This window comes from Branchiostoma floridae, chromosome 19 (genome assembly GCF_000003815.2).
Source record: "Branchiostoma floridae strain S238N-H82 chromosome 19, Bfl_VNyyK, whole genome shotgun sequence".
Taxonomy (NCBI): domain Eukaryota; kingdom Metazoa; phylum Chordata; class Leptocardii; order Amphioxiformes; family Branchiostomatidae; genus Branchiostoma; species Branchiostoma floridae.
Window position 1 is genome coordinate 9,997,900 of NC_049997.1, and position 26,458 is coordinate 10,024,357.

Below are 26,458 nucleotides of genomic sequence, written 5' to 3' on the forward strand. Positions count from 1 at the left end.
CTGACCATAGTCATATAGCCTTCAAAGTGTGTATGCTTAGACATCAATGGCGTTATGTTTACCAAAACATCTTTTTAGTACTACTACATTACTACATCTCTGGACCACTTGTAAATAGCTTTTATCTGATTAATGGCGACTCCTGCATTGAAGAGAATGCTTTTTTTAATGAAAAAGCCTTCAGATAACGTCACTTTCGTTCACTCCAGCACAATCGAGTTTTAGGTTCGGGCTCGCGAGGGTATTCAATGTTCAGACAAATAAGTCGCTCTAATTTGGAGGTATATCCCAAGGCTTGTGTAATCCATCGTGGCCGACACGCAACTGTACAGGCTTCTCTCAGCAAATGCCCATTTAATCCCCTCTAGTTGCCAGAAGTGCGGCATGGGACTCCGTCCTAGCCACAAATTCAACATTTGGCTGCGTTTTTCTGCAAAATGAAATGCATTTCGGCAGCGGAAACGCTTGGACAGGAATGCTAGGTTTCTTACCTACCAGCTATGACCAAAAAACGAAATCATATATGCTTTCCGTTGAAGAGAGGAACTTAAAACGGTATCGTTGTCACTTTAATGCATCTTCTTGCGGCTGGCTTTGTGACGTCATTATCTAAACTACGTTCCATGTGGTTTATATCGCTCATTCCAACCTAAAATGGATAGGAAATCTACTTCATCGTAAGAACTGGCCTATGCCTACCTTTTCCATGGCAATATGTGTTTGTTTAACCTGAATTAACGAGCTAAAACCTCTTCAAGAGTATACAACCATTGTGACGTCAGAAGCATTATGTACAGCGAATGGTACCAATGCCTGGTGTGGCAAAATTAGCCTTCGGAGACGGTAACTTTCAAACACTTGCTATTCGAGAAGGAAATGTCACAGACAATTCAAACTTGGCATGATGATAGAAGATGACTTTCTAAAGCCATACTCTATATTAATTATAATTTGTGTTAATTAACGGTGCACACACCAATTCTTCCGCGACAGGGGTCCGAGATAGTGCGCGACAAAAATGTGACGAAAGGGTCTCGAGGGTCCGTGTTTGAGTTCAAATTTCTCATAATCTGCTGCGAAGTGGCATTTAATACTGGCATGGCTAAAATGCGTAAGAAGTGATGTGTTTTTGGTGCAAATTGGTTTTGGGCCCGAGGGTCACTTCCTTGTATTTCTACGCGTTGGAAGTGATTCGCCGTTGACCCAGATTTCCCGTCCATATGCGGTCTGTGAGCCGTGTTGGTATGCCTCGCGCGTCGGGTTATTGTAAAAATCTCAGTGTTACGATTTTCTTTATTTTTTGCCTGATTAATCTTAGGTGTATTCTCTTTCCGACAATATCAGTCATTTTCATGACTAAACTATAGGTGATGGGTTTATTTCCACGTCAAAATTCCCCTTTTTGTGCATACTTTTTTGCGTGAAAAAAACTTTTCTCCCCCCAAAATTATGAAAAGTAGAGAGAGTGAAGAAACTGAAACCCGGCTGTTCTTAAAGCTGGAGTGATACCCGTCATTCCCATATACGACTTTTCTGCTTTAGATCTATTTTCTTTAAGAGACGGCCTCTCGACTTGGGGGTGCGCAGCCTCGATTTGAGACCCCAAATAAACTGGGGTGTGCACCGTTAAGTGTAATATAACCAGCTGCTGCTGCAAGGCATGCCTGAAAAGCTGGTGTATTACACTAAAGGCCAGCTAAATTGCCTATGTAGTCATGTACCAAAGCTAAAAGTTGAAATCATATGCAAGAGGACACTTTCATTTCTTGAAAACTTCATTAATCAAGGAAATAATCACTTAAGTCGTTCTTAAAATCAATTGATTAATTTGTTCTTTACTAATTTATGAATTTTAGTTGGTCTTTTTGGAATAGTTCATTTCTATAAGGGGAGGGAGTGAAATATGCTCTATTTGCTCGCAAATGTTGTCTTTCTAGTAGTTAAACCAGTTAGCACACCTGTGTTGTAAGCCAGACAGCGTCCATCTCTCGTCTGTCCACCTCGTCGTACACGTCCATCGCCAGCTCCTCAAACTGCCGGTTACTCAGCGCCTGCAGCTTCTTCCGCGCCTGTTTCGCCAACTCCGACCTAGCAACACAAGAAACGAACTCAGGGCTTGAAATACTTTTTTTCTGCATACCTGTACAGGTGCAGCTAACATTGGAAATTACCTGCACCAGACAAATTTTACCCTCACCTCTCAGAATTTAGGAAGTATCAATCATACTAAAATCCGTTCAGAAACCATTGCTATTATTTCTTTTATACTCCATAGGTGGTAACAATCAATGTATCTAGCAAAAGTCCACATCATGAAACATGTATACATACCCAGTACATGGACCAGTGTAGGTTAGGTGCAGGTAGACATCAGGAATACAAACAACGGATATAAATTATCTTGCGGATAAAGGTGAGCTAGCATTATCTCACCTGTCCAAACTGCTGTCCGCCATCTCAGGTATGATGAAGTGCTGTCCGCTCAGGTGATCAGGTTTCCTCCCGCACAGGTAGTAGATCAGCCTGTCGGTCAGCTCGAACTGACAGGCCACCAGCCGCTCGTAAAGGTCGCTGAACCCTGCCTCCTTGGCGCACTGGATCGGTGTCTTACTGTTGATGTCCAGGGCACCGGGATCCGCACCGTGCACAATTAGCAACTCCACCTATCAGAAATAGATGGCACTGCAGATTAAGCCTTTGCTTGAAATGTTGGTAAGGACAGACTGGAAAGAAACATTAGTTGCAAGTTGTGTAAAAATGGAAACTGAATAGGACAAGGGACAAAGAAACAAAATTGATTTTTCACTAGCAGAAAAAGGATTGGTAAAATGGAGAGTAGAAAGAAAGAACAAAAAAATTCTGTAATGGCTTGCACAAATGTGTGGTCCAAGGGGTACAGAAATGGAGATGGGCATGTACGGACAACTTTAACTTAGGCCTACGTCACATTTCCAGACCCAAGGCAGCATTTGGGAACAAAAAATACGATATAAAAGACACGAAAATAAAGAAGACATGAAGAGAATAGTCATGGGTATTTGTGTATATTTTTACGTATACAATTCTATTTTTCGTTTCCACAAACAGCCCTGCCGTGCCCTGGTTTAGAAATGTGACAGTAGCCTAACAGTAGCAGAGAGAATAGCTATTAGAAATGTAGGAGATCCTACTGGGGTTTATGACAAAAAAGAGAGGATCCAAATAAAGTTGACGTTAAATCCAAACCTGTCCAGTCTGCCCCGCGGATGCTGCCACGTGCAGGGGTGTGGCCCCCCTCTCCGGGTGGAAGAAGTTGACGTCAGCTCCCAGGGACAGGAGGCGGAGGCTGGTCTCCAGACTTCCCGTCCGCACGCTGGAGTGGAGCTGCTTACTCAGGTCCTGCACAACATCAAGTCCAGGGTTGGAAAAGTTTCACAAAATTCACTTGCCTTCTAGGCTAATGGGACCAAACTAAGTTTTCAGTGGACCAAAATCTAAATGACTAATTTCTATGCATTTTTACTTGCAGCAAGGAACTCCTTCAGTCTATTTGTAATAATCTATGTTTAACTAGAAGACCAAGGACTCTAAGCTAGGTAGCTGCCTATTATTATTCACATTGTATTGTACCTGTTGCGATTCAAATACAGTCGAAGTCAAAGACTCTGAGTTTACATTTACTCTCGATGGTTATCTTTACTATTGAGCCAGTAGTGACAAACTGGAATCCTAAATCCCATCACAATATGTATATCGTGTGCTTCACATGAGGCAAAACCAAGAAACATACAGGTAAAACTGAATCACAATGTACTTGGGAAATGCTACAAATTACTTTCTTTACCTGCTTGGTGGCCCATTCACTGTTATCTAACACAGGCTTTTATTAGGCATTAACCAAGATGTTGGGGCATTGCAAAGAAAAAGGCAGAATTTGATCCTTTTGGAATTGTGAAGACAATGCAGTTAATTTGTGTCCTGGAGGCAGCTCTCCATCTTCATTCATGTCTACCTTGTCCCCCCAATGACCAGGAGATCAAGGGACTAGGTAGATAGGTAGGTAGGTAGGAGGCACCCCTGACTGGAAATCTTTACCTGCATGGTGGAGTCGTCATCCTCCCTGCATGGCAGTCTGTGTACAAAGGCCAGGTACTGGTACTTAGCCTTGGTGAAGTCAGCCTTGGTGCTCAGGGAGTCGTTAGGAGAGGGTTTCCTCTTGGTACTCCTGGCCATGGCTGGATCTGTGGAGAGTTTACATATCTTGTTACCTTTGCCAAGAAGGTTATGTTTTTGATGCCAAGTTGTGAATGGACCTATATGATATTTTGTATGTGGGTAGGGGTCAGAGAAACAAAGCTCGAATTCACAAATGGGGTTCCTGGCATCTTTCTAGAACTTCCGGTTTAATTTCCCATATCATGGACATTCAATTTCTTTGGTTTTGACTTTGCAGTGGTATATAGCTCTTAGATTAGAGTAAATGGTGTTGTTGGTGTTGGTTTTGGTCCCCTAGATTTTTTTTCTGTACTGCAGGCGCAAATTTTGAGAATTTGAAAGAGAACAACTCAAGATATGGAGCTGGGTCCACAAGCTGGTGAGGAGGCTGGAGGCCTGGTCATACCCACCCATACCTAGTAATGAACATTCCCCTACACAACACTCCCCTTACCCAGTAATGAACAGCACCCTACACACCCTCCCCCTTACCCAGTAATGAATGCCCCCCTTCACAACACCCCCCTTACCCAGTAATGAATTTTCCCATATGGAGTTGGCTCCGCTAGTGACGAGCTGTTGCACCATGGTGAGGAGGCTGGAGGCCCAGTTATACCCACCCTTACCGAGTAATGAACATTCCACTACACCACACCCCCTTACCCAGTAATGAACATTCCCCAACACAACAGCACCCCCCTTACCCAGTAATGAATGTTCCCATATGGAGTTGGCTCCGCTGGTGACGAGCTGTTGCACCATGGTGAGGAGGCTGGAGGCCCAGTTGCTATGCTGGAGAGACCGCACCTGTGGGCACACATCACAGTCAACGGTGTCAGATTCATAACGGACATGATACACTCACAATTTCTCCCTTTGTTTATACACTTCTTCTGTATTTTTGTTCCCTGAAATAATACTTAAAGGTCATGAACACATATTCTGAAATGACTGCTTATTAATAGTTTGCTTAATAATAGTTTATGACCTGCTTTTTGCCTCAAGTGGGTATTTCATTGGAATATTGTGTCAATGTTGCAAATTTGTACCAATTTCCCCTTGTGATCACACTTATGGAAATATGCTAAACAAAACGGTAACACCCTGAATGTCAAGATCCTCAGTTTTATCTGATAAAACACTTTCAACATTACACAATTCACAATACGTTTTTGTGTTATACTTTGGCAGTGATGATACTGTTGAGTATGTAGGCGACTAGAATCCTGGATACTGTAAATGCAATTAAGTTCGCAGGGATTTAATTTCGCGGTAGTGGGAAAAAGGACTTTTCGTGGTGGTTTTAAGTTCGCTGTAGCACCATGCACTGAAATCTGTTACTGCTATGTAAAAAAATGTTTGCGGTGGTTTTAAATTCATGGTAAAGTGGCCCAAGAACATTTCTGCATTTACAGTAATATGTGACAGGTGAAGGCCCTCAGACGTTAACAGTCTTGTCTGCTCACGACCATTGTCTCAATTTGCGTAACAATGTTCTGAACGCAATGGCGCTTGCAAAATGGCGGAATGCTTACGTTCTCGGCCCTGCACCTTTTGACATATCACTGCACATGCATAAGTCCTCTCACAGATATCAGAACACATGTGCTGCGACAGATATTCTAGGTAATATGTCAAAGGTAAAGGCCCCGAAACAGAAAACAGTCCTTGTCTGGACCATTTTGTTTCAATTTGCATAACACTGTTTAGACGGTTTTGTTTTCTTTTTCGGGGCCTTTACCTTTGATATATTACCTAGAATTCCTGTCTGTTCTCTGTGAGAGGACTTATAGTGAACTATGTGAAAGACCTCATTGTGTAAGTTGTACATTATATCATAGTTTGAAACTGAAGAATGTAAACAACAACAGAAGCCGTCCCTACCTGTGATATGTGCCTTCCCAAGCTCCTGTGCACACTACAACAGTCATCACACAACAACACCCCGCGGTTAATACTAGCCCATCCCGGTTCTGCTGTCCCGCAGTCACCGCAAACTTCGTTAGCCATTCGTCGGTTCATTCTCGCTGTCATCTTAAACAAAATCGTGCCGTAGTAATCGTAGTAAACGTTAGAATGAAGACATTTCTAGCTCATCTGTCGACGACTGCTACGCCCAGGTCTCGTTTACTTCCGTCAAAAATAGCCCTGCCGAGAGAGGGGAGGGGGGCACAGAGTTGTACTTCGATTCCCTCTCAAGCCACGGCTGGAAGTCAAGCGTTTTGCGGGTTACCCGTATCTGTGGAGTGTCAAAGTCATTCCCGTTCCTTCTCCTGCCGTGCAAACCCCCAAAACTACGCAGAAATCGAGCTGGGACGATGGACCAAATTTGGCAAAATGGAGGATCCCCAGATCCCGGAAGTCACCGTAAACCACAACCAAACGCAATATCCTACTTCTTAACAAAATAAACGGATATCAGACAACAGACAATAGTCAATAAAAATAACAGATCATTTAAATTATATTAGTCTAATAATATTGAATCCCTCGATCATTGGTGAATTAATGTATGTTTCAACAATTAAATGCATCTTTGTTTTGTGTTGTTTTTGGTTAGCTGCGGTGTAGGAATTTCCCGGAAGAGCTGTTCATTGCAATAACCCCATGACGTCATGAGGTCACCCCAGCATGCTGAATGTTTGAAGCGGGCAGGAAGGTTTGAAAGGCAGCGGCTTGTGAAAATTTGAGGCGCCTAGGGCCCTTTTCCTGTACCGCTGGCCGACAAAACTGTCCAGACCCTCGGAGGGAGGTCCGAAAAAGATCACAGTGCTCACAAAAGGTCGTGATCGATCAAAGTCTTTGAAAAAATCGAGCGGGACCTACGATCAAGTCGTGAGTACAAGCTAGGAGGAGGCGCTGATTTTTGTTTTGTACCGAATTTGGCGATTTACACCCTCGGATGTTTGTTGTGGAGGAAAGACCCGGTGAATCATGAGTGTTCTGGAAATGTGCTGAGTGGATGAAGAGGATATTTCGTTCGAGCAGGAATATTTTGCCATGTTTCCGTACCGTACCTTCCCCGTGATTTGAGGCGGACCAGGGAGTGTTGTTGTGCCGACCCGGGACCCATGTGATAGCGGTTCAGTGTGACCGCCGACGGACGTAACACAAGAACGGATGTTTCCACTGTAAAACAACCCCGGGAAAAATTTTCTAAAGTGCTGTAAAGATGGAACCCATGAGAAAACAGATCAACCACAGTCTGGATGATCAGAAAAAGGTGAGTTTTCTTTTTAAAATCCATAAAAGGACAACATACACGATACTAACGGTCCGCGCGCCTTTACAGTGCCGACATTCAGATGTATCCATTCATTTCAAAGCGAGTGATTTTTTCCTTGGTCTCGCTGAGTCATATATTGATTTCTTTGATTTGCACGTCACGTATCATCCCCGTACAGTCACATGCACAACTTTCTTGTTTAGGGGTAACGGCCTCAGCTGTCAAATATTCAAAGTCTCGAAACCCTGCTGCGCAAATCCCTCGAGTAACGACAAGTCCAAAAACACACCACAACCCTCTCCTTTGTTGATCTTTGTTTTCACTAATTAAGTCATTGTTTAGAGACGTTGGGATGTTTTCTTTGGGTGCTTTTCACACGCTTTTGAATCTGAACAAGCCCACTATGATTAGGAGATTATGTGCCATTTATACATACAGGTCGTCTGGTATTCTGTGCAGCAAGTGCATAGCATGTTGTTTTTGAATATATCAATGATATGCATAAATATGCACAATCCTTTTTCTAGTTTTATGAGAATGTTAGCTGAAAATTATGTACATAGCATTTGATTAGCTTTTTACGCCTACATAAATGAGCAATATGTCTTTCTCAAATTTCATTACTTCATTGTTGATATAATCTGTTCTTTCCGGATGCGGCTTTGTTTTAGGCCCAGTTTTGAGTGACAGATGATGATATAAAGCCCACTGGGCATGAACAATAGGCATGATCTTTGAATTTTCCACCCCAGTGATTCTGTCCTCCAGAACCCGAACCCAGTTGTCCCCCCAAATTGCTGACTGCAGCTCAATCAATGTTCCTTTCAAGCAGAAATTGTGGGTTGAGGGATGTCCAGCTGACTCAAGCACTCTCGGTCATCGCAGTTGTGTAATTACAAGTACAGTCAGAGCCTATGCATTGACCTTTGTGTCCTAAATGGTTGGATTCTACAATTAGAAGTAGAAATAATTGGTCTTTTCAGTCACTTGTACTCGTACCCATTGCAGGTTCTTGTATTAATATTGTTTCATTGTCAATTTGATTGATCTTTATTGATTCAGTGAATGTCAACAGTCCATAAAAATTATCTATGAATATTTTATTGGGAATATTCCCCTGTCACTTCAGTACCTTGACTCATTAATATGCAAATCACAACCCGTGCCTTTGCAGGGTCACTATTACATGCTCGATAATCTTCAAGCAGATGGGAGGAGATAATATTGTTTTGTTCTGCATGCTTTTTCGGCATACACAGGGAAACCAGAAAATGTCAAATGCTTCCCCCAAACATCTGCTTGGAGGCTGCTTGAGTTGAGTGCTTTTTAATGGCATCTCAGGACCGGCAAGCGTGGCCGTTACACTTGGTGCGCAAAATGCCAGCCCATGTTTTCCTAGCATGTTCGTGCCATGTTCCTCTGCCCTGCCAGTATTTTAATGGGTTTGCAGTGGGGTAGGGACATCTATACACACTTATCTGGGACATCCCCCTGAGGTCTTGGAACTGTGCCAAAAACTCATCACCCTAGGATGATCCTTATCACATGGTGTCAAAACTCTACAGTTGACATCATCTTCCTAAACCCCCCCTTTCCTTATATGTGTATCTTAGCTGTTATATATAGTGTTTACATGTTGTAAGTAGGGTGGACGTCCTGCAAAGAGGGAGGGACCGTGCTCCCTCTTTGATATTTGAAGTGATATTCCAGCTATCCGCCCTCCCACGGGGCCTGCACGGGCCTGAGTTGTCTGAGAAGTGCGAAGCATTTCTCCTCGTCATTTTGCTCTCCGCCTCCCTATATGGAGAACATGCAAGCTGCACCAGTCATTGTAGCCGGGTGTGTAAGCTCGTCTTTCTCCACTGTGACTCTTACGTGCCGCAAGGCTATCACATCAACAGTGCTAGAATTTCAAGTGCACGCTAATGCCATTTTTGGATGGCCTCCAGTGTGCTGGATCCCAGCCACCAGCGATTGCTTTCAAGTATGTTATTGTACCAATTTGATGCCAGTTTCTGTCTCAGAATCAAATTTGCCTGGCAGGTTTATCGAATCCACCTCCGTCTAGCTAATTTTTCAACGTCCACACTGACAGTCCCGATACAGAAGTTGGACAACGTTTGGTATCTCCTGGAATAACTCGTGACGAGGGTCTGATGCTGACGTTATCCAGCGGCACAGTTTCCTTTTGGAGCTGTGGTAGCTGTCCGGACTGTCAAAAGGACAACAGCTGAGAATTCCCCCCCTCCCAATCAGAAGTCATCAGTGTGTGTCCCAGCGTGTCATGGGGGGTCATTACCAGCTGCTCTGCACACACCACTTCTCCCAATAAAACATCTGCTACTTTGGGGGTCCCCTTCTGGTGGCCAGAGATGTCCCATTCATGCCGTACTCGCGTTACAGGAAGAATGAAAAAGGGGAGGGCAAACTTAGAATCCTAGAATGCCCCCACCTGTATTGTCATCTTATGTGCCTTTGTCCAGACATCCCTAAAATTAGAAAGACTGGTAGCATACAAAATTTGGAAAGGTCTAAATTAAGTTATACAATATAGATATGACCGAATGAAAATTCATCTATGAAGACATAAAGTTTTTGTACGATATTTCCCTACTCACACATCAACAAGCTTTCGATCAACAAGCTTTCTATCGGTTCTCTGATCTATCGGACTGCTTCATGTTGAAATAGAGATAAAATGTTATGGAACATGCACATTTGGAGGAATTTACCTGAAAGATGGATATTGGTCAAAAGAACTCAATTTGATGGTAAGCCTCAGGCTGTACATGTACATTTGTACAATGTATCATAGATTCAGAGGAACTGTCTTTCAAAAGTTTGGGACTCCATTAAAGAATTTAAGGTGATTTGTTTCAGACGGGGTTTGCATCGAGGAGGGGTCCCAACAATAGTTTACACCTGTGAATTATGCTTTATGCAAAAGTTTCCCTACATTGCGAATTACATGAAATTGAATAACATTCGATACAAATCCTTGGAACTTTAAAAAGCTTTATCATGCCTTACGTATGCCCCCACAAATACAGTTCCCATGAGTCTGACAGTTCAACAAAGATGGATGAGTGGCAAATAACATGTCTCCCACCCAGAGATGTACATCTCGGTAAGAGGCTGTATCAACCAGTTGTAAACTATTACCTGCGCCGCTCCTTTTTACCAAGATAGATGCGGGTCTTAATGCACCACCAAGAACATTAAGCACCCATTTTCCTCAGGGTTATGTGTGACAGCTAGCATCTTTATCCTTATTATTTTGGAGTGCTTGAACAAGATAAAGGAAGCCGAGACTAGGCTTTGATGCACGAAGTGCTCTAGCAGAAGATAGATGGGTGTTATAAAGAAAACTGGGGGAAATCCATTTTTCCTGGCAGACATTACTACAAGAGTCACCCTAGTAATAAAGTACTAAAGTAGAGGAGCTTGAAGATGCCGTAAATCAAGATTGAGTCAGGGAGGTGTACATGAGGTAAGATAAAGTGGTATTGAATCTTGAAAGCCCCGTTCCAGGTCTGGTTTATCGGTATGAATCTGATATAGCTATGCTTGATGTCAGCTTACTATGTTACCAGTAAGGCCACACCAATTTAATCTCTTGGTTCACAGATTCGCTCGCTCCTATTTTTTGTAAAAAAAAATAAAAATAAAAATTACCAGTCAGCAAATTTTCACCATTAATGAAACCATTCACCAACTTTCTGGTGTAGCAAATTGGCCTTTATATTATAAGCTCCTTAAAGTGTGGGTACAGGTGCTGTTACTGTACAATAATAGTGTTTTTGTACTTTTTTCAAGCTGAAAACTTTTTTTCCTTATGTTTTGGATTAGCCGTTACCTTTAGCCCAACCATTTTACAATTTTTATTTTTATTTTTATTTCGCCCTCTCGCTCCATATTTTTTATGGAAAAATCCGTGAACCAAGAAATTAAATTGGTGTGGCCTAAGTGTACATTACCAATGGATTATAGTATAAAATGGTGTCACTGATGCAAATGGACCAGTGCAACTTTAATCAGGTTAGAAATCAGTACTTCATGTAAGCATGTAGCAGATTTACTGTCAGTCAAATGCTTATCATATGAGATTTATAACAATTTGAATTTGAAGTTTGTAGCACTCAGATCATCAGCAGTGGTATATAGAAATACATTTTTCTGGTGTTCTGCAATATTGCAGATTGTCAAAATTTTCTTCTGCAATTTGAAAATATTTTCTGCAAACACACATTGTTCCAAACATCCGTCTCTACCTAATAATGCCTTGCATTTAAATTATCAATCTACTTTTGGAATGCATACTAATGATAGCATTACTGTATGCAAAGTAGGTGAAGACAACTTTTAGATAGTCCAATAGGAAACAAAAGCAAGACAAAGTCAAGACAACATACAAGAGCTAAATGTTATCTTGTAGGGGTGAGAATGCCACTAGTTTGCTAACATATTAGAACCATTGAATCCCAATCCTGATTTTTTTCATTGTGCAATATTGCAGATTGTTTAATTTTTCTTCTGCAATCTTGAAAATCCTTCTGCAAATTGCAGATTGCAGATGGGTATTTGGAACACTGATCAGTCAGATGTACATGCAGCTTAGTACATGGGTTGAGTTTTAGCAATTAGAAATCTAGTTCAACCAGGTGATAGTGCGAATGTTGGTGCCATGCTATGCTATCTTATAAATCACCTGGCAACCTCGAGTACTCTATATTAAACTGTAATTTATAACAATCTGTAACCTGAAAATGTCAAAGTGCACTGGTGGAAATATTTGAGGAATGATAAAGGTTATGTTGAAATAGACACTGGCTGAGCAACATAATCATAAACCTAGATTGTTTTTTTTTAAGCTTCTCTAAAAAAATTGATTTTGCATGCAGGTAGTTAGTAGAAGGTGGCCAGAAACCTCACCATATTGTATGATTGCCCAGGGGAGACATTCTCACCTAAAGTAAGGTGATTACGTCAAGTGTGTCAAGTGTTGTGTGACCTCATTATGAGGACATTTAACACTGCAATAATGGTCACAGTGTGATAAATGTGGTTTATTGATATAAAGTAGAAGAGGAACCAATATTAACCTTTGCTAAGAAGGTTTTGCTTTTGTATGTGTGCATTTCTGTCTGTCTGTGTGTGAGCACAAGAACTGGATAATGCCTGGATGGTCCTTACATGGATGTAGAGGTGGTTACTTGTAAGCTTTGACCGTAAGATATTTTAATCATACAGATTGCCTTATCCAGAAAATTTCCATTTTTAAAGGTCTGATATTGCTTAGGTTGCCATTATTATATCATTACAACTTAGATGAAATGTAAGCATGACGAAACTTACTGCTATAACTTGAAGGTCTAGCTTGACCTTGGTAGTTAAAAATGTGTATGTTTCATTGACATTTTCTACTAGCTAGGCTGTATTATTAACATGTACATGTATGCCATCCTAAATATACAATCATATACATCTGTAGTTTAAATATCTCCATTGAGAAAATGTGCTTCAGGCAGTTATTTGATATTGACAAAGGAATTATTTAGCCCGAAGACATTCACATCAAAGCAATTCGATATGTACTATATTGGAACAAAGGTTGTGACAGTGACTGCTTTTATGATGGGTGTGGCTGCCAGTGAGAACTACATCGTGTGTAGAGTGAATTTTCATGAAAGCCAGTTGTCACCCTGGATATTAAACGTGTCACGTGTGCCCAAACCCCATGGCGGCTCGCTAAGGCCCCCTTTCCACTAGACGGCGATCGCTGAGTGACCGTATAGCAACTAAAATTGGATCTGCATCAGCTTTGATTTTATGATTGGAATATGATGATATAAAGCCTTAAAAATGGTTTAAAAGACAACAAAATGCACAAAATCCTTCTTTATCTATGAATTTTGTTGAGTGGTATGTCAAATCTTTGGTCGCTAAGCAGTTGCTCAGCGATTGGAACCTCTTGTGGGAGGGGGGTGTTGTCGTCCCAGACTCTCCGGTCATGGGGAAATGATGGATCAGTTGTCACGTACGAGCGGTGATGTGCCGTCCCGTTGTCGCTGGGACGGATTCCTCGTGGGAAATGGTTCTATTCCCGCTGCCGCAGCCGACATATTACCCTGTCTGAGCCATGCATGCGATTCAGTAAGCCACAGGCGTATATATATACGTAGTTTTGCACCCAACGCAAAAATCTAACCAGGAAAAATCAGGTCACTTGATTGCTTTTCCTTTAATTTGTTTAACAGGTGAAAATGAAGCGAGGAGGATTTCTGAGAAATGCTTCTGAGTATAGTTGCATGAAGGTGTAACAAAAATCGAGATTGAGGTGCTATTTTTTCAGTCAATTGTTACTTTTGCATGTTCAAACAAAGAGAAATAATAAGCCCATGTAGTGTGTGGTTGCCACTATTGCTGCAATTCTATTATTTCTAAGTTGTAAAACTCAATTCCTCTAACCTCTTTTCAAGTGGCTGTAATTATAATCTAATAAACCAACCAAACCATAATAAATTACTGTACAGTATTCAATTTATCTTGACAAATATATATTTCTACGATTATATTTATACTATGATTTGATGATCATTATATATAGCCAATTGTGCAAAACTTCTATATAATTCTATTTACGCCTTGTTGGTTGGGGCACAAATAATGCTATGAGTTATGAATATCATAGAGATCACATTACACACAGCCCATATTTCATTCATGCTCTAGTTGAATGCCATGCTTCAAAATTGCCCGAATATGCAAATCAATATTTCTCGCCAGCTCTGTGGGGTAATATTGATTCTGTGTAGACAGTTGAAGTTTGTGGACTTAAAAATCAGTGTGGAGACTCACACGCTGGTATGTACACAAGCCTAACACTGGGCAAACCACACGCTTCCACAGACGCGTTTACCTAAAAGTGCTTGTGCAAACGGAGTGTTTGAATAGAGGGCACAAAAGCGACATACCTTTCACAGAATTTATTTACAGTGCTGTCCAAGTCTGTTAAACAGTGTACCAGTGATTTCTATGAGTGGTAGACTGGATTTTCTTTATGGGACATTATTGTTTAATGCTGATATGATTTATTAATGGTAGTTAACAGTGTAGTGCATATGGAGAACTGGGAGGGGGGTAGAATAATTACATGTACAACTCAGCAATTTTGCACATATCTAAATAGCTTTTATTCATTGTTAATGTAAAGCTAGTTCACCATTATCCATGGGGCAACATATTTCCATTGAATTTTTAAAATCATGGTATTTATGAATATTATGAATTTGACAAATGGTGTATCCAAACTGCAATATTTTAGAATATTACAGTTTGAAACCACTGTCCATTGACTTGATATTCCTAAATAGATCTACCCTGTCTTCAAAAACAAAGGATATTGGTTACCAAGCAGATGAGGGTGAGCTAGTGTTAATCAATTGAATAAAAAAAGGGCTACATTCATCTAAAGCATATCCGTAGGCAGGTCTGTATCTATTCTTTCACATTGTTGTATTTTCAATCGTCTGAAAGTGACAGCACAATTATATGTACAATTTTAGCACAGGAAAAGAGCTTTTATCTTTCATTTTGTAAAAGGACTAAATTACTTAAAGCTATTAAAAATGCCTGTAGGCAGTTGTGAATCTGTACCTTTAGTTTAGGTGATTGTGCTTTCAATCGTGAGGACGAGACAGGAAATCACCAAGGTTGTTAGCGTCTAAGCTTTATCTCTGAAGGAAATGTCACAACATGCATGTGATACTGCTGATAAGACACATTTGTATACTGTATGCATGACTTGTCAATAGATAGGGTGGCAACATTTAAGTGATATTTTGGAATGTCATGATAATATTCAAAGATTTGCTGAGGTAACGCTGGTTCACCTTTATCCGCATGTTAACCTATATCCGTTTTTTTTAAAGACGGTATTTTTAGGGATATCAAATCGACGTCAATTTGTGATATTTTCAAAGTATAGCAGTTTCAACTTACATTTCGTCAGCATGATAGCCCTAAATACCCTGCTTTTGAAAACAACGGATATAGGGTACCCCATGGATAAAAGTGAATTAGCGTTACAAGTGATATTTTGGAATGTCATGATAATATTCAAAGGTTTGCTGAGGTTACGCTAGTTCACCTTATCCGCAGGGCAACCTATATCCGTTTTTTTTAAAGACAGTATTTTTAGGGATATCAAATCGACGTCAATTTGTAATATTTTCAAAGTATAGCAGTTTCAACACAAATTTCGTCGGCATGATAGCCCTAAATACCCTGCTTTTCAAAACAAAGGATATAGGTTACCCCACGGATAAAGGTGAATTAGCGTTACAAGTGATATTTTGGAATGTCATGATTATATTCAAAGGTTTCCTGAGGTATACTCCCTTGTGTCTCAGAAGAAATGGTTGGATTGCTCATCATATAGGGGATATAGGGTGATTCTTCTAGCTTTGTGCATCATATTGGTTGCAACAGACGTCAGCAGGAAAGGTTCTGATTATGCAGTTTTAGCTCTAACTCACCATCAATGGTATACAATCATACGCAACAGATAAACAAGGAACTGAATAGATTTTTGAAATGGTCAGATGTTTCAGTCACTAATGAAAGGTGTGGAAAAAGCTACCTGAAACATCTGACGTTTCCAAAATGTATAGACCATATCCAGTTTCTTGAGTAACTAACTGCTACATTGCATATCTTATAACCTGGATGTCTAACTTTCATTGACATGAACTATGATTGACTTTACTCAGTCACATATTTTGCTACACATAAGTTTTAACCTTCTGTAGTATCTACACATGTAAGTTTTTTTTTGTTTTGAATATCTGTAAAACAAGAACATAATTTCTTCTTGTTTTTGCCTAAAAGTCTTGCTCCATTAACTCCTGTCTGTTGAAACACCTGTCTCACTCCTAGGGCAGCCAAATACCAAATTTGGTCGTCCAGCAACCTTTCTTTACAACTATTCATACAAACCATTGTGACTAATGATCTCCCAATAAACATCTGGGTGCAAGTGGCAGTGGTATTTCTGTAGGCAGCAGCTGGTTTGGCCAGGGAGAACAGAGCAGTGGTCACTGGGGACAGTTCCAACCACATATAGGTCTGTCTGGCCTTTTGTGGTAGTCATGTGTTTGGTGGACGTATGCAAGTCTAATCTCTGTACTACAGGGGGATAAGCCTGGAGTTTTGAAACTCAGACGGACAGAATTATGTAGCTATTTTCACATTGGACAAAGAACAGATGTAGAAGCGTGGTTTTATCTAGAAGTTGATTGGGTGAAACATTTGGAATTGTACAGATTGTTTTCAGTACAGTCAGTTTTGTATTTCAGTTATTGCCATGTACATGTAGTGTATCTATCAAGGGAAAAATCATGATTTAAAAGAAAATGTAGGTTCTAAAAGATTTTAGGCTTTCCCCTTTTGGTAGGCCTGTGGTAGGCATATTGTCTTGACTGTAGAACAAGCTATCAATAAAATAGAGACAGGTACAAATGCTTGCAGTGTTACAAACATTTTACATGCAGTTTAATGTTTTTTTTTTTACGCTGAGCACAGCGCTTGGTTTATTGTTGAGGGGGGTGTTTCAAGACAGAAGTCATTTTCCACATGCATTCCATGGATTCAAAGACTACAAGCAACCTCACAAGCCACTATCACAATAGACGTGTTTTGAAAAGCTACTTGAAAAGCTACTGATCCAGTGCTGGGTAAACAGTAGCAGATGGCTTGGAAAAGACTTAATTTGCTGAAAGGAGTCTGTCAGGAGAAAGGCATGTAAATCAAATCAAGTAGATCACTGAGGTCCAAATTTAGAAGTAGAAATGTTACCTTTAAATGGAGAGTGTATAGACTATTTGTATAGAAGTACTTGGTTTTATTTCTAAACAGTGAAGTCAGCAAAATTATCGTTCTGCATTTTTTGTCTATTGGAAATAGGATCAAGAAGGTACCGGTGTTTTTAAATTGTTGTAGCACATCAAATTTTTGTAATATTTGTCATTTTTGGTACACGAGATTCTAGAAATTAGTAGCATAAGTCGGAGCAAAGAAAAGTCACCTGTTTTTATCCAATATCTTTGCTGAAGTGTAAAGATATTTTCTTTCATATGACAATCATTTTGGGGAAGGAAGAAGTTCATTATACAAGCTTATTAGCAAGATAAGATTAGGTGAAATACCTACCTTTGAAAACCGTTTTAGCAGAAACAGACCTTTACTGATAAGCTGCCTGACCTTACGACCCTATCCATGTTTCAAGGTCACCAAGTTAGCCTTGAGAAGATTAATCATTCTTGGTGTGGTCTAATTGCTCGTAATGATCTCAAGGAATACCTGAAATGTTACCTTAGTTCTGTTCCTCGTGTTTTTGTATAGAATTGCTTCACCACTTGAGTACAAGGGAGCGGTGAAGACGAAAACCTTTTTTTCATGCATTTTGTTCTTTTTCTAATTCTATTGCTATGTGATAAACTGTCGTTTGTCTCGCCTCTGGACAACCACATTCTGAAAGAAATCACACTTGTAATTCATTAAGACATTAAGTCCAATTTGATATGTTTTGTACAATTGCAATTAATCCCTACAATGATGTAATGGTAGGTGAGTTTATCAACTACATTAGTTATCTATCTATAAAGACTTGGACCAGGACTTAGACAAGTTGAAGAAACTAGATTCTTTGAAAGACCTGGATTGTCCCTCTTTGTGAACCTAACTGAGTCCACTGCCTTCATGTTCTGTGTAAACTTTTATCATGCCTTATATGGATGTACTCAGTTTTGCTAACACTGCCAACTTCCAAGGTGCCAGAAATGCCAGTTTGTTGCTGAAAGTCGACAGTTTGTGGAAAGGGCACCCTTCTTCGTGTATGGCTGTAGCTGGCACCACCCTGCTAAGAATATCCCATTACTGAGCTGTGCCTGGTGCCTCTAGTCACCCAGGTGTCAAACAACAGTGGCACCTGCAGGTGTGTGGAAGGCAGGACTGTGACAAGATGATGAAGAGAGGTGTTTAAACACATTTGATCTTTGTCACCTGCAAATTTTATAACGGTTAACAATTTATTTTTGCACAGAGCAAGGTACTATAATTGAAATTCTTGTTGTGGTTTTAGATTTGCAGTTTTTACATCAAATCATCACAAAGTTAGAAATAGTGGTGTTTTCATTACTGTACACCACAGCCTTAAAACACTTTCCATTACAGTACAGTATGTGACCGTAGCGCTGTTGCAACTAAAACCATCGCAAACACTCCATTTTCTCTTTGCTGTGACACGAAATCACTGCGCTAATGTGTAGAAAGTAGACCAATATAGAAACCAAAAATCCCTGTGAGAATACTTCATAATCTGGTTGGGTAGACACCATGCTGAAAGTACATTATTTCTGCAAACTATGAACTAAAGAATGGACTTCAACAAGAAAAAGGTAGACTGAAGTATGTGGTAACCCTGAAACAAGGGTGTTACTAACATTTCTCATCCTATTCTGCAACCTTTCTTGGTCAATTCCTAGCAGTTCCAGACTTCTTTGTCATGAATTCCTCCCTTGTTAGCTCACATGTTGTTTCACAAGCTGCTAAAGGAGTCAATTTTCCTACTCCAAAAGGTCTGACCTGCACTTGTTGGAAAATGCCAAGCAGCAAGTTGCAATTGTCGTCACTCTTGAGTCACCATTCAGTGCACTTGACCCTCAGGAGTCAAGTTTCTCCACCATTCAGTCCCCCTAAACATCCTTACACAGTCTACTAACAATAGAGCGGCGCAGGTCATCCCGGCTTTGTAACAAGTGCACGCTATGCTCTGACATCACTGCTGCTTACGTAATGTCTGGCACGGAAAAGTCACGACTGTTTTCCAAGTAGGGACCACTTCAGATTAAAGTACGTAATCAATGGTGCACGGTTTCAGGCGTAAATCGGCAGGGCTTTGAGAGCTTTGTTGAACCCGCTGAAGAGTAATTGAAATTGTTACCTGAAGCCCCTTAAAGAGGTGATTACTTTGAATAGAAAACTGCTCTTTTGGGGGGCTTTGGAGCTATAAATACTATTTGAGGATTGTGAGGGCTGGAGTGTTCGGTTACATGGCATTCCCAGTGTTTAAAGTGGAGTAGGGATGATCGCATTAGCGAAACAGGTTCAAGGTGAATAGAAGCCTTGCGTCTCGCTGGGTGGCTGTATTGTGCATGATGGTGTTATGGGTATGGTAATCTGTTGTGTTGTGTCTAGCTGTAACTCTTGCTAACCATCTCATCCGCAACCAAGGTCAACTTCAGAGGAGGGTAAAACAGATCTGTCTACCAGACATAAGGTCATGTAAGGTCATGAAGAAACACACCCTTTTCAGTACGGATGAGCACCAAAAATTTGACAGATTGCTCAACTAATTTCATAGATTACCAACAGTTTTTAGAAAAGTTTTGAGTGTCTTGTTGTCTTTTGGATTGTACTTTTACATACTGTAAGGTCATGAAGAAACTCTTCCCACTAGAGACTGCTGTCAGAGTGATAAAAAATTGAAAGATTGCTCAACGAATTTCATAGATTACCAACAGTTTTTAGAAAGGTGTTTGTGATTTTCTTTTAAGAAGCTCCATCTTAAGATTGGAATTCCGTTTTTCCCATTTTGAAATGTGCTAATATTTTCAATATAAAAGCACTTGGTGCAAAGTCTTTACATATGATTGACAAGTATGATGTACAGTTGTGAAATATGATAATAACTTTCATGAATATTCATTTTGAAAATTTTCTTCCTGCAGGAATTCCTGCAGGAATTCCTGCAGGAAGCGTTTTTCCTGCAGGAATTCCTGCAGGAAGCGTTTTTCCTGCAGGAATGCTGCAGGCATTCCTGCAGAAATTCCTGCAGGAGAAAGGTAAATTCCTGCAGGAAGAATGTTTCCTGCAGGAATTTCTGCAGGAATGGCCTTGACAATGACAGGAAGCATTCTTTATGCATTTAATTTTGTTTTGAAACTGTTAAACAATGCATTAGATTTCATTAGATGTTTCAGACTTGACTTTAACTATGTATATAAAACAGATATATAATGGAGGCATTTTTTATTGTTTTGTTTTCCTAGTTTTATTGACTGTTGCTGGAGATGCCTGGCATTAGAAATAACTGACCTATGAATGAACTTCACTTCAAGAAAATGCATTTCCTTCAGTGGCTACTCATATTTTTCAGAAGTACAGAAGCTTGGGCATGGTTACTTCTTTCATTTTTTTCTTTAATTCTTTAACATCACCACTTAGGGTTTATTAGTATCTAAGCCAATTTGATTGTACATGTAGGTGCAAGTCAGGAACATAAACACAAAATTCATAAATTTCATGACAGGCCTAAGCTTCCCTTAAAAGTATAAATTCAATTATTGTAAATTGCACATGTACTGTAAGGGTAGGGTGCCCTAATAGGATAATCATTGGAGTCCATAAGAAAAGTACTGTACAATGAAAGTACAGTACTTTTAGTTACATGTTGTGTAAAAACCTTTATCCTATTATCAGTGCCAACCTGATGAAATTATTTTCGGAACTTCCAGTAACTATTTACTGAATTCTAAACTGTAGTAAATCAAATGATACTTTCAGTTGGTGGAAAAGTAGATGACATGAACCGCCTTGTTTGCCATGCTGATAGCTGGTGTTTGGGTTATACAGACCAACCACTGGCGGCTTTATCTCATGATGCACCCCTCAGGGTAAAACATTGATCCTTTATTAGCATATAGCCAGGTGGCATTCACCAGTCATATTTTATGTTAGTTATGACACTGTAACACAATATTAGAAGTGTCCCGAGCCGGGTGCGTGGACACCTAGAAATTCATTAAACACTGGTGCTAAATGAATCTTATTTATTAGGTTTTTGATACCTACTGGACAGCTGTGTTTAATGAAGTTCTAAGTGCCCAATAGAAAATAATAATCAACCGTCACCAGATCAGATCAGATCACAGAACATTGATCAATCAGAACAACACCCTGTCCTCATCTGGAACTCTTTACATGCTCTAAAATCCTTGAGATTGGGACAAAGGCCTTTTTATCACAAGAGTGTGATATTATCACCTCCCCTCCCCTTTCTCACCTATCTTTAGAGAAGTCATTATATAATCTCCTTTGCACCTACATGAAGGTGTTTAAAGCCAGCAACAACAATGCGTGTATTGATTTATAATGACAGGTAATTTAAGAGACTGAAGTGAATGGTAGCTGCCTTATTCAGTGCCTCCACTGGTGTATAGAACAGGTCAGTATTTAACACTGCATAGAAGACTAAAGTTTACCCAAAGAGGTTTAACTACCTTGTAGATCACCAAGGAGTTTAGAATTCTCTGATCTCACTGACCTAACCTAGGTTTTACAGCAACCTTGGAATAGATATAATTTTTTACTATTTGCCTTTCAATTGGTAATCTTTTACTCTTGTCTTGGCTACCTTAGGTCTCTTGTTTAAGCAAGGTGTTTTTATCTTGGTTTCAGACAAAAAGTTCCTGATGATGGGTTTGAAGGCTGATACTGATAGCCAGAATAAAGCTACCATTCCAGAATGGCTATCAGTATCACATCAAAATATATACCACAGGCCTTCTACTCTTCAAAATCAACCAGGAAAGTTTGCCAACACGGAGGGTATTGATATGTAAAATTTGGGGTCCTGGAGTATCTTGCAAATACAAGCAATTTTTGTACTATAGAGCCAGGCGTTGAAAAGCAGAAAGGCCCACAAAATAACAACAAACTTTTTGATAACCAAACTTATTGATAACCTGGGCTTTATCTGGTCCAAAGAACCATTATCTTTTTGACTATTGATAAACTTGAAGCCCGCTATGAAGCTGTTTACCAGTATGATTCATTATAAGCCAGAAGGCCGACATAACCGCATTCCTCTGGAACAAAGAATTTGCCAATACTGTAACTTGAATAAGATAGAGGATGAGTGTCACTTTATTGTTTACTGTACTTTATACAACAACAAAAGAAACGTCCTCTTTGAAAATATACAAGATATGTTCCCTATTTCCAATACTTGAATACCACGGAAAAAAATTCATATTTCTCATGCAATTAGATCAACCATACATTATTGATTCCATCTGTACTTATATTTATAACTGTTGAGAGGTGAGAAGAAGTTGAACTTGTAAATACTGGAATGTATTAGTATTTGTAGAGGTGACAAGATACCTTTTTTTTAATCAAAATTGTACATTATCACTAGCGCTACAATCTGTACTTAGCTTGTTTGAGCACAAATGTACAATCAAGGTCATTGATTCATTATATAGAAACAACAGGCAAAAGTTTGTTCCAGAGATTATTTGTAGTTTCCAAATCCTATTACATGGGCCTGTATATAAGGCACTCACTTTCCTCTTTTTGGTAATTATGCACATTGTTATGCAGGTTCAAAGGAGGTCAGTTATTGTTAAGGCATGCTTCCCAATTAGCAAGTTGAATTAGCAAGTCCCACAGGGACTGTCCCAAAGCACTGGATGGAAAGATTCAGAACACCTCCCTGAGATCAAGGAGGTTGCTTCTTGCTGAGATATTTCTATACTGAACTGCTTTTGAGCCAGATTAGAACTAGAAGAACTTCAAAATTGCAGAAACCTGAAAATTCACTTCTGGGATAGATTACAGGATTCGAATGGTTAAACCAGATCGGCAAATTAAGGAGTAATAAAAGCTCCTTGATCTCACCAACTTGATCTGGCCCTCTTTCAACCTCCTTGATCTGGCTCAACACTTTTGTTTTGAACTGCCAACTAATGGAAATCTTAGAATTCAGAAAAATGGTAAATTAGGTAGTGCTCTGCATTGCACTTTAGCCAACCTCTCACTTTACATAATATAATATAATATTATATACCATTGAAGCTTGGATCCAGGTTACATCCAGGTATGTGACGTCATACTTTGTGGCGTCACCCAGGAAAATAAAAGTTTTTAGATAATAATCTTATATTTAGGCCATGTTTCTGAATCAAAAATTTTTTTGAAACAGGATGTGTTTGAAGGCACTTGAAAGGCCATGAAAGAATGTAGCTTCTTACGGTTGCATAAGATTATAAGTATTGTCAGCCTGCAAGATCCGCTTGGAGATTCTGATCATGATAGACAAAGAAGCACAGTGCAAATGACACAGTAGGGTTCGGAGGACACCAACTGACTAGTCTAATTAGTCTGTTCTGTCAACTTTTAGCTTGAGTGGTAAATGTGTTGGGTTCATGAGCTGGCGGGCCCAGGTTAAAATCCTGGCAGCCAGGCACAAATTTTTCTCTTGTGTTTCAGAAGTGTAAGGTTGTGAAGGACGTTGCACTTCTGTGAGGGCCTGCATGCCTTTTTCCGTTAAGTGTTACGAGCCATTTTAATTTACCGTTAATCGTTACCGACCCACTCTAATTCACCGTTAAGCGTTATCGGTATATTCTTCGTGAAGCGTATTGGTCGTTTTAATTCCACGTTAATCGTTACTTGTTATCCCGAATTCACCGTTAAGCATTACCAAGAAATTCTTCGTATACCCACGAAGTCAAATGCCAGATAGAGCCCCTGAAAATGCAGGAAATGGTGTTTCAAAGGGTCCAGATTTCAAAATTTCTCCGAGCCTCCTGGCCGCTTCGGGTAAAAATATGTTGCGGAAGCGTCGCCCCTCCCCCTCCCAAAAAACCTTTTCACTCAAACAGATTTCAGTGTCCAACTTAGCATAGTTTCCGGCAAAATTTTCTCATCGAATGCAGAAAATGAGGTTTCTCCAGACCTCCCTTGCAACGGCTTGTGGCTTTGGTGCTCACGACGACCTGGCGAAAACATGTTTCAGGGGCGTTGGCCCAAAAAATTTTCTCTTTAATAAAATGTCATTTGATTTACCTTCGTTGGCCAGCAAAATTTGTCCTTCAAAATGCAGTAAATGGCGTTTCAAACGGTCCAGACTTTTAAATTTCCCCGGACTTGTCTGGCAATTTCTCGTGCCGTCCGAGCTTGAAATGGTAAAAATATGTCGGAGGCCGGAGGTCAATTGCTACAACCATGTGTAATTTTGATGAAAATTTCATTATTCTGTCAGCAAAATTTGCCGGAAAATGCAGGAAATAGCATTTCAGAGGGCCATGATTTTAAAAAATTTCCCAGGGAGCATACCCCCTACCCCCATACGATGCGTTGCGCCTTCGGCGCTCCATGTGCTGAAAATTTTGTCAGCAATAGTCCCCCCCAGCCTACAAGAAACTTGCTGTTGCCGCCTCTGGTGGGAGCACTGACCCAGGGAAGCAAACGTCATAGACACAGCAGACATTGTCCCTGTCATTCCTCCGGGCTCTGGGCACCTTTTCCTTCTCACAATGCCATTAGTCTGATATTTTCAACCATCGAGGTAACCTAGTTTAGCGCCGTACAAAGAGGAACGAACGTCAATGTTTACTGTCATGCTTTGTAACCCCTCCTGAATTTACCGTTAAGCGTTACCGGACCTTCTGAATTTACCGTTAAGCATTACCGGGCCTCCTGAATTCACCGTTAAGCGTTACCAAGAACCCCCCATGCAGACCCTCTTCTGTGTCAGTGGGAAAGGTCACATTACCATGCATCCCTTTTTCTGAACTGAACTGGTTTTAGCCTTGGTACCAGTTTGCATCATAAGGCAAAATACAAACTGTTTAAAACTGTCTTGTTTTTTTTTGCATCACAGGGCTTGAAAGTCATTTTTGCATGCACCTTAGGCTGAGTAGCCTGTGTTTACACAATCTAGCGCTGGCTGGGGTTAATGACCCCTCCTAGGGCAGCAGCAATACTATAGGGCCGGCCGCTAGGAGCGCGATTTTAGTCAGGCTAGTAGCCTCCTTCACCGGCCTCTCTGGGAAGCTTCGCGATTTTTAATCGGGAATATTGCGGGAAAGGAATATATGCCGGGAAAGGAATATACACCGGAAAGCTTGTACGGGCTAGACGAGTTCGGCTCCTTCACCGGCCTCTCTGGGAAGCTTGGCGATTTTTGGGGGGGGGGCCGAAAAAAAAGCCGAACTCGTCTAGCCCGTACAACCTTACCGGTGTATATTCCTTTCCCAGCATATTTTGTGTCCTTTGTTATTAACCAAGGAGCTTTATCTGTCACTCAAGAAAGGGTTCGATATCTGGTGTGGCAACCAGTGAAACAACCAGAGGGGCGAGTAGAACAGAAAAAACAACATCCCAACTCCCAGGATTCAAACCAGCAGCCGGATCACAAATCCAGTACGCTACCGCTGTCGCCACAAAAGCTCAGAGCTCCTTAGCAAGGACGGTAGGAACTACTTGAACCCACTGTTACACTAGTTGGGCAAAAGCAAACTTTTTTTGGGTCTTCATCCTGCACCAGGTTTTTTGGGAAGCAGTCATAGTCTGACTGTGCAACAGTGGTATCAAACGACCAAATGACCAACTTTGAAAGTAGCCCCCCCAACTAGAAGCAGTCCAGCTTTTATTTTCGAGCACTCGGGTCTGATTTTACCATGGTCATTACTGACAGAAGGGGGTCTGATAGCGAGCAGTTGTTTAATGTAACGCAGCTTGAAGGGCAAATTGAGCAAGGCACAGCTGGATTGGAAATTAGGCACAGAGGTGCTGACTTCATTCCATGATGCCTATATTAAACCTCCTTGGTTTGAGCAGTCTATTTATTACCTTATTATAAGTGGAGTCCACAATTACCATCAAATTTTCACAAAACTTCAAGAAAAATTATTCATAGTTTACCTTTAAATTGACAAAGACAACCTTGATTTACCCTTTAGGTTTAACCATTTCATATTTAAATAGATTAGTGTAAAAGTGAACTTAGGTTTCTGAAATTCTGTAATTCTTCAGTCTGTAATTTCTTGTAATAGTGTACCCCCAAGTTCCAGGATTCTTTCTGAAGGCCTTAGGTCCTCAGCACTACAGGTAGCCAGGATGTTTGGACCTGGGGAATAATTAGTCCTTTGATAATTGATAATTGGACACCAGCATCCTTTGCATATCTAT

At 40.4% G+C, this 26,458-nt stretch overlaps 2 protein-coding genes across 8 annotated transcripts in view; one reads left to right on the forward strand and one right to left on the reverse strand.

Moving 5' to 3' along the window:
• Positions 1-6,577, reverse strand: part of LOC118406595 (ARF GTPase-activating protein GIT2-like) — a 16,396-nt gene extending 9,819 nt beyond the window's left edge. For 5 of the 6 annotated variants that reach the window (XR_004830054.1, XR_004830053.1, XM_035806746.1 and 2 more), the window contains exons 1-6: positions 6,079-6,577; positions 4,899-5,001; positions 4,075-4,220; positions 3,226-3,378; positions 2,434-2,663; positions 1,959-2,088 (exon numbers count right to left, since the gene is read on the reverse strand). Coding sequence is in view for 4 of the 6 variants with exons in the window: in XM_035806746.1 (XP_035662639.1) it covers positions 1,959-2,088; positions 2,434-2,663; positions 3,226-3,378; positions 4,075-4,220; positions 4,899-5,001; positions 6,079-6,228 (912 nt within the window). In the remaining 2 variants the exon portion in view is untranslated. Of the gene's footprint in view, positions 1-1,958; positions 2,089-2,433; positions 2,664-3,225; positions 3,379-4,074; positions 4,221-4,724; positions 4,802-4,898; positions 5,002-6,078 lie in introns of those variants that run through there. The other variant, XM_035806747.1, reaches the window with a different exon arrangement.
• A 223-nt stretch (positions 6,578-6,800) lies between these two features.
• Positions 6,801-26,458, forward strand: part of LOC118406541 (neuron navigator 2-like) — a 239,444-nt gene continuing 219,786 nt past the window's right edge. Inside the window, exons 1-2 of one of the 2 annotated variants that reach the window (XM_035806623.1) lie at positions 6,801-7,029; positions 7,183-7,417. In XM_035806623.1, coding sequence (XP_035662516.1) covers positions 7,367-7,417 — 51 coding nt within the window. In that variant the 5' untranslated portion in view covers positions 6,801-7,029; positions 7,183-7,366. Of the gene's footprint in view, positions 7,418-26,458 lie in introns of both variants that reach the window. The other variant, XM_035806622.1, reaches the window with a different exon arrangement.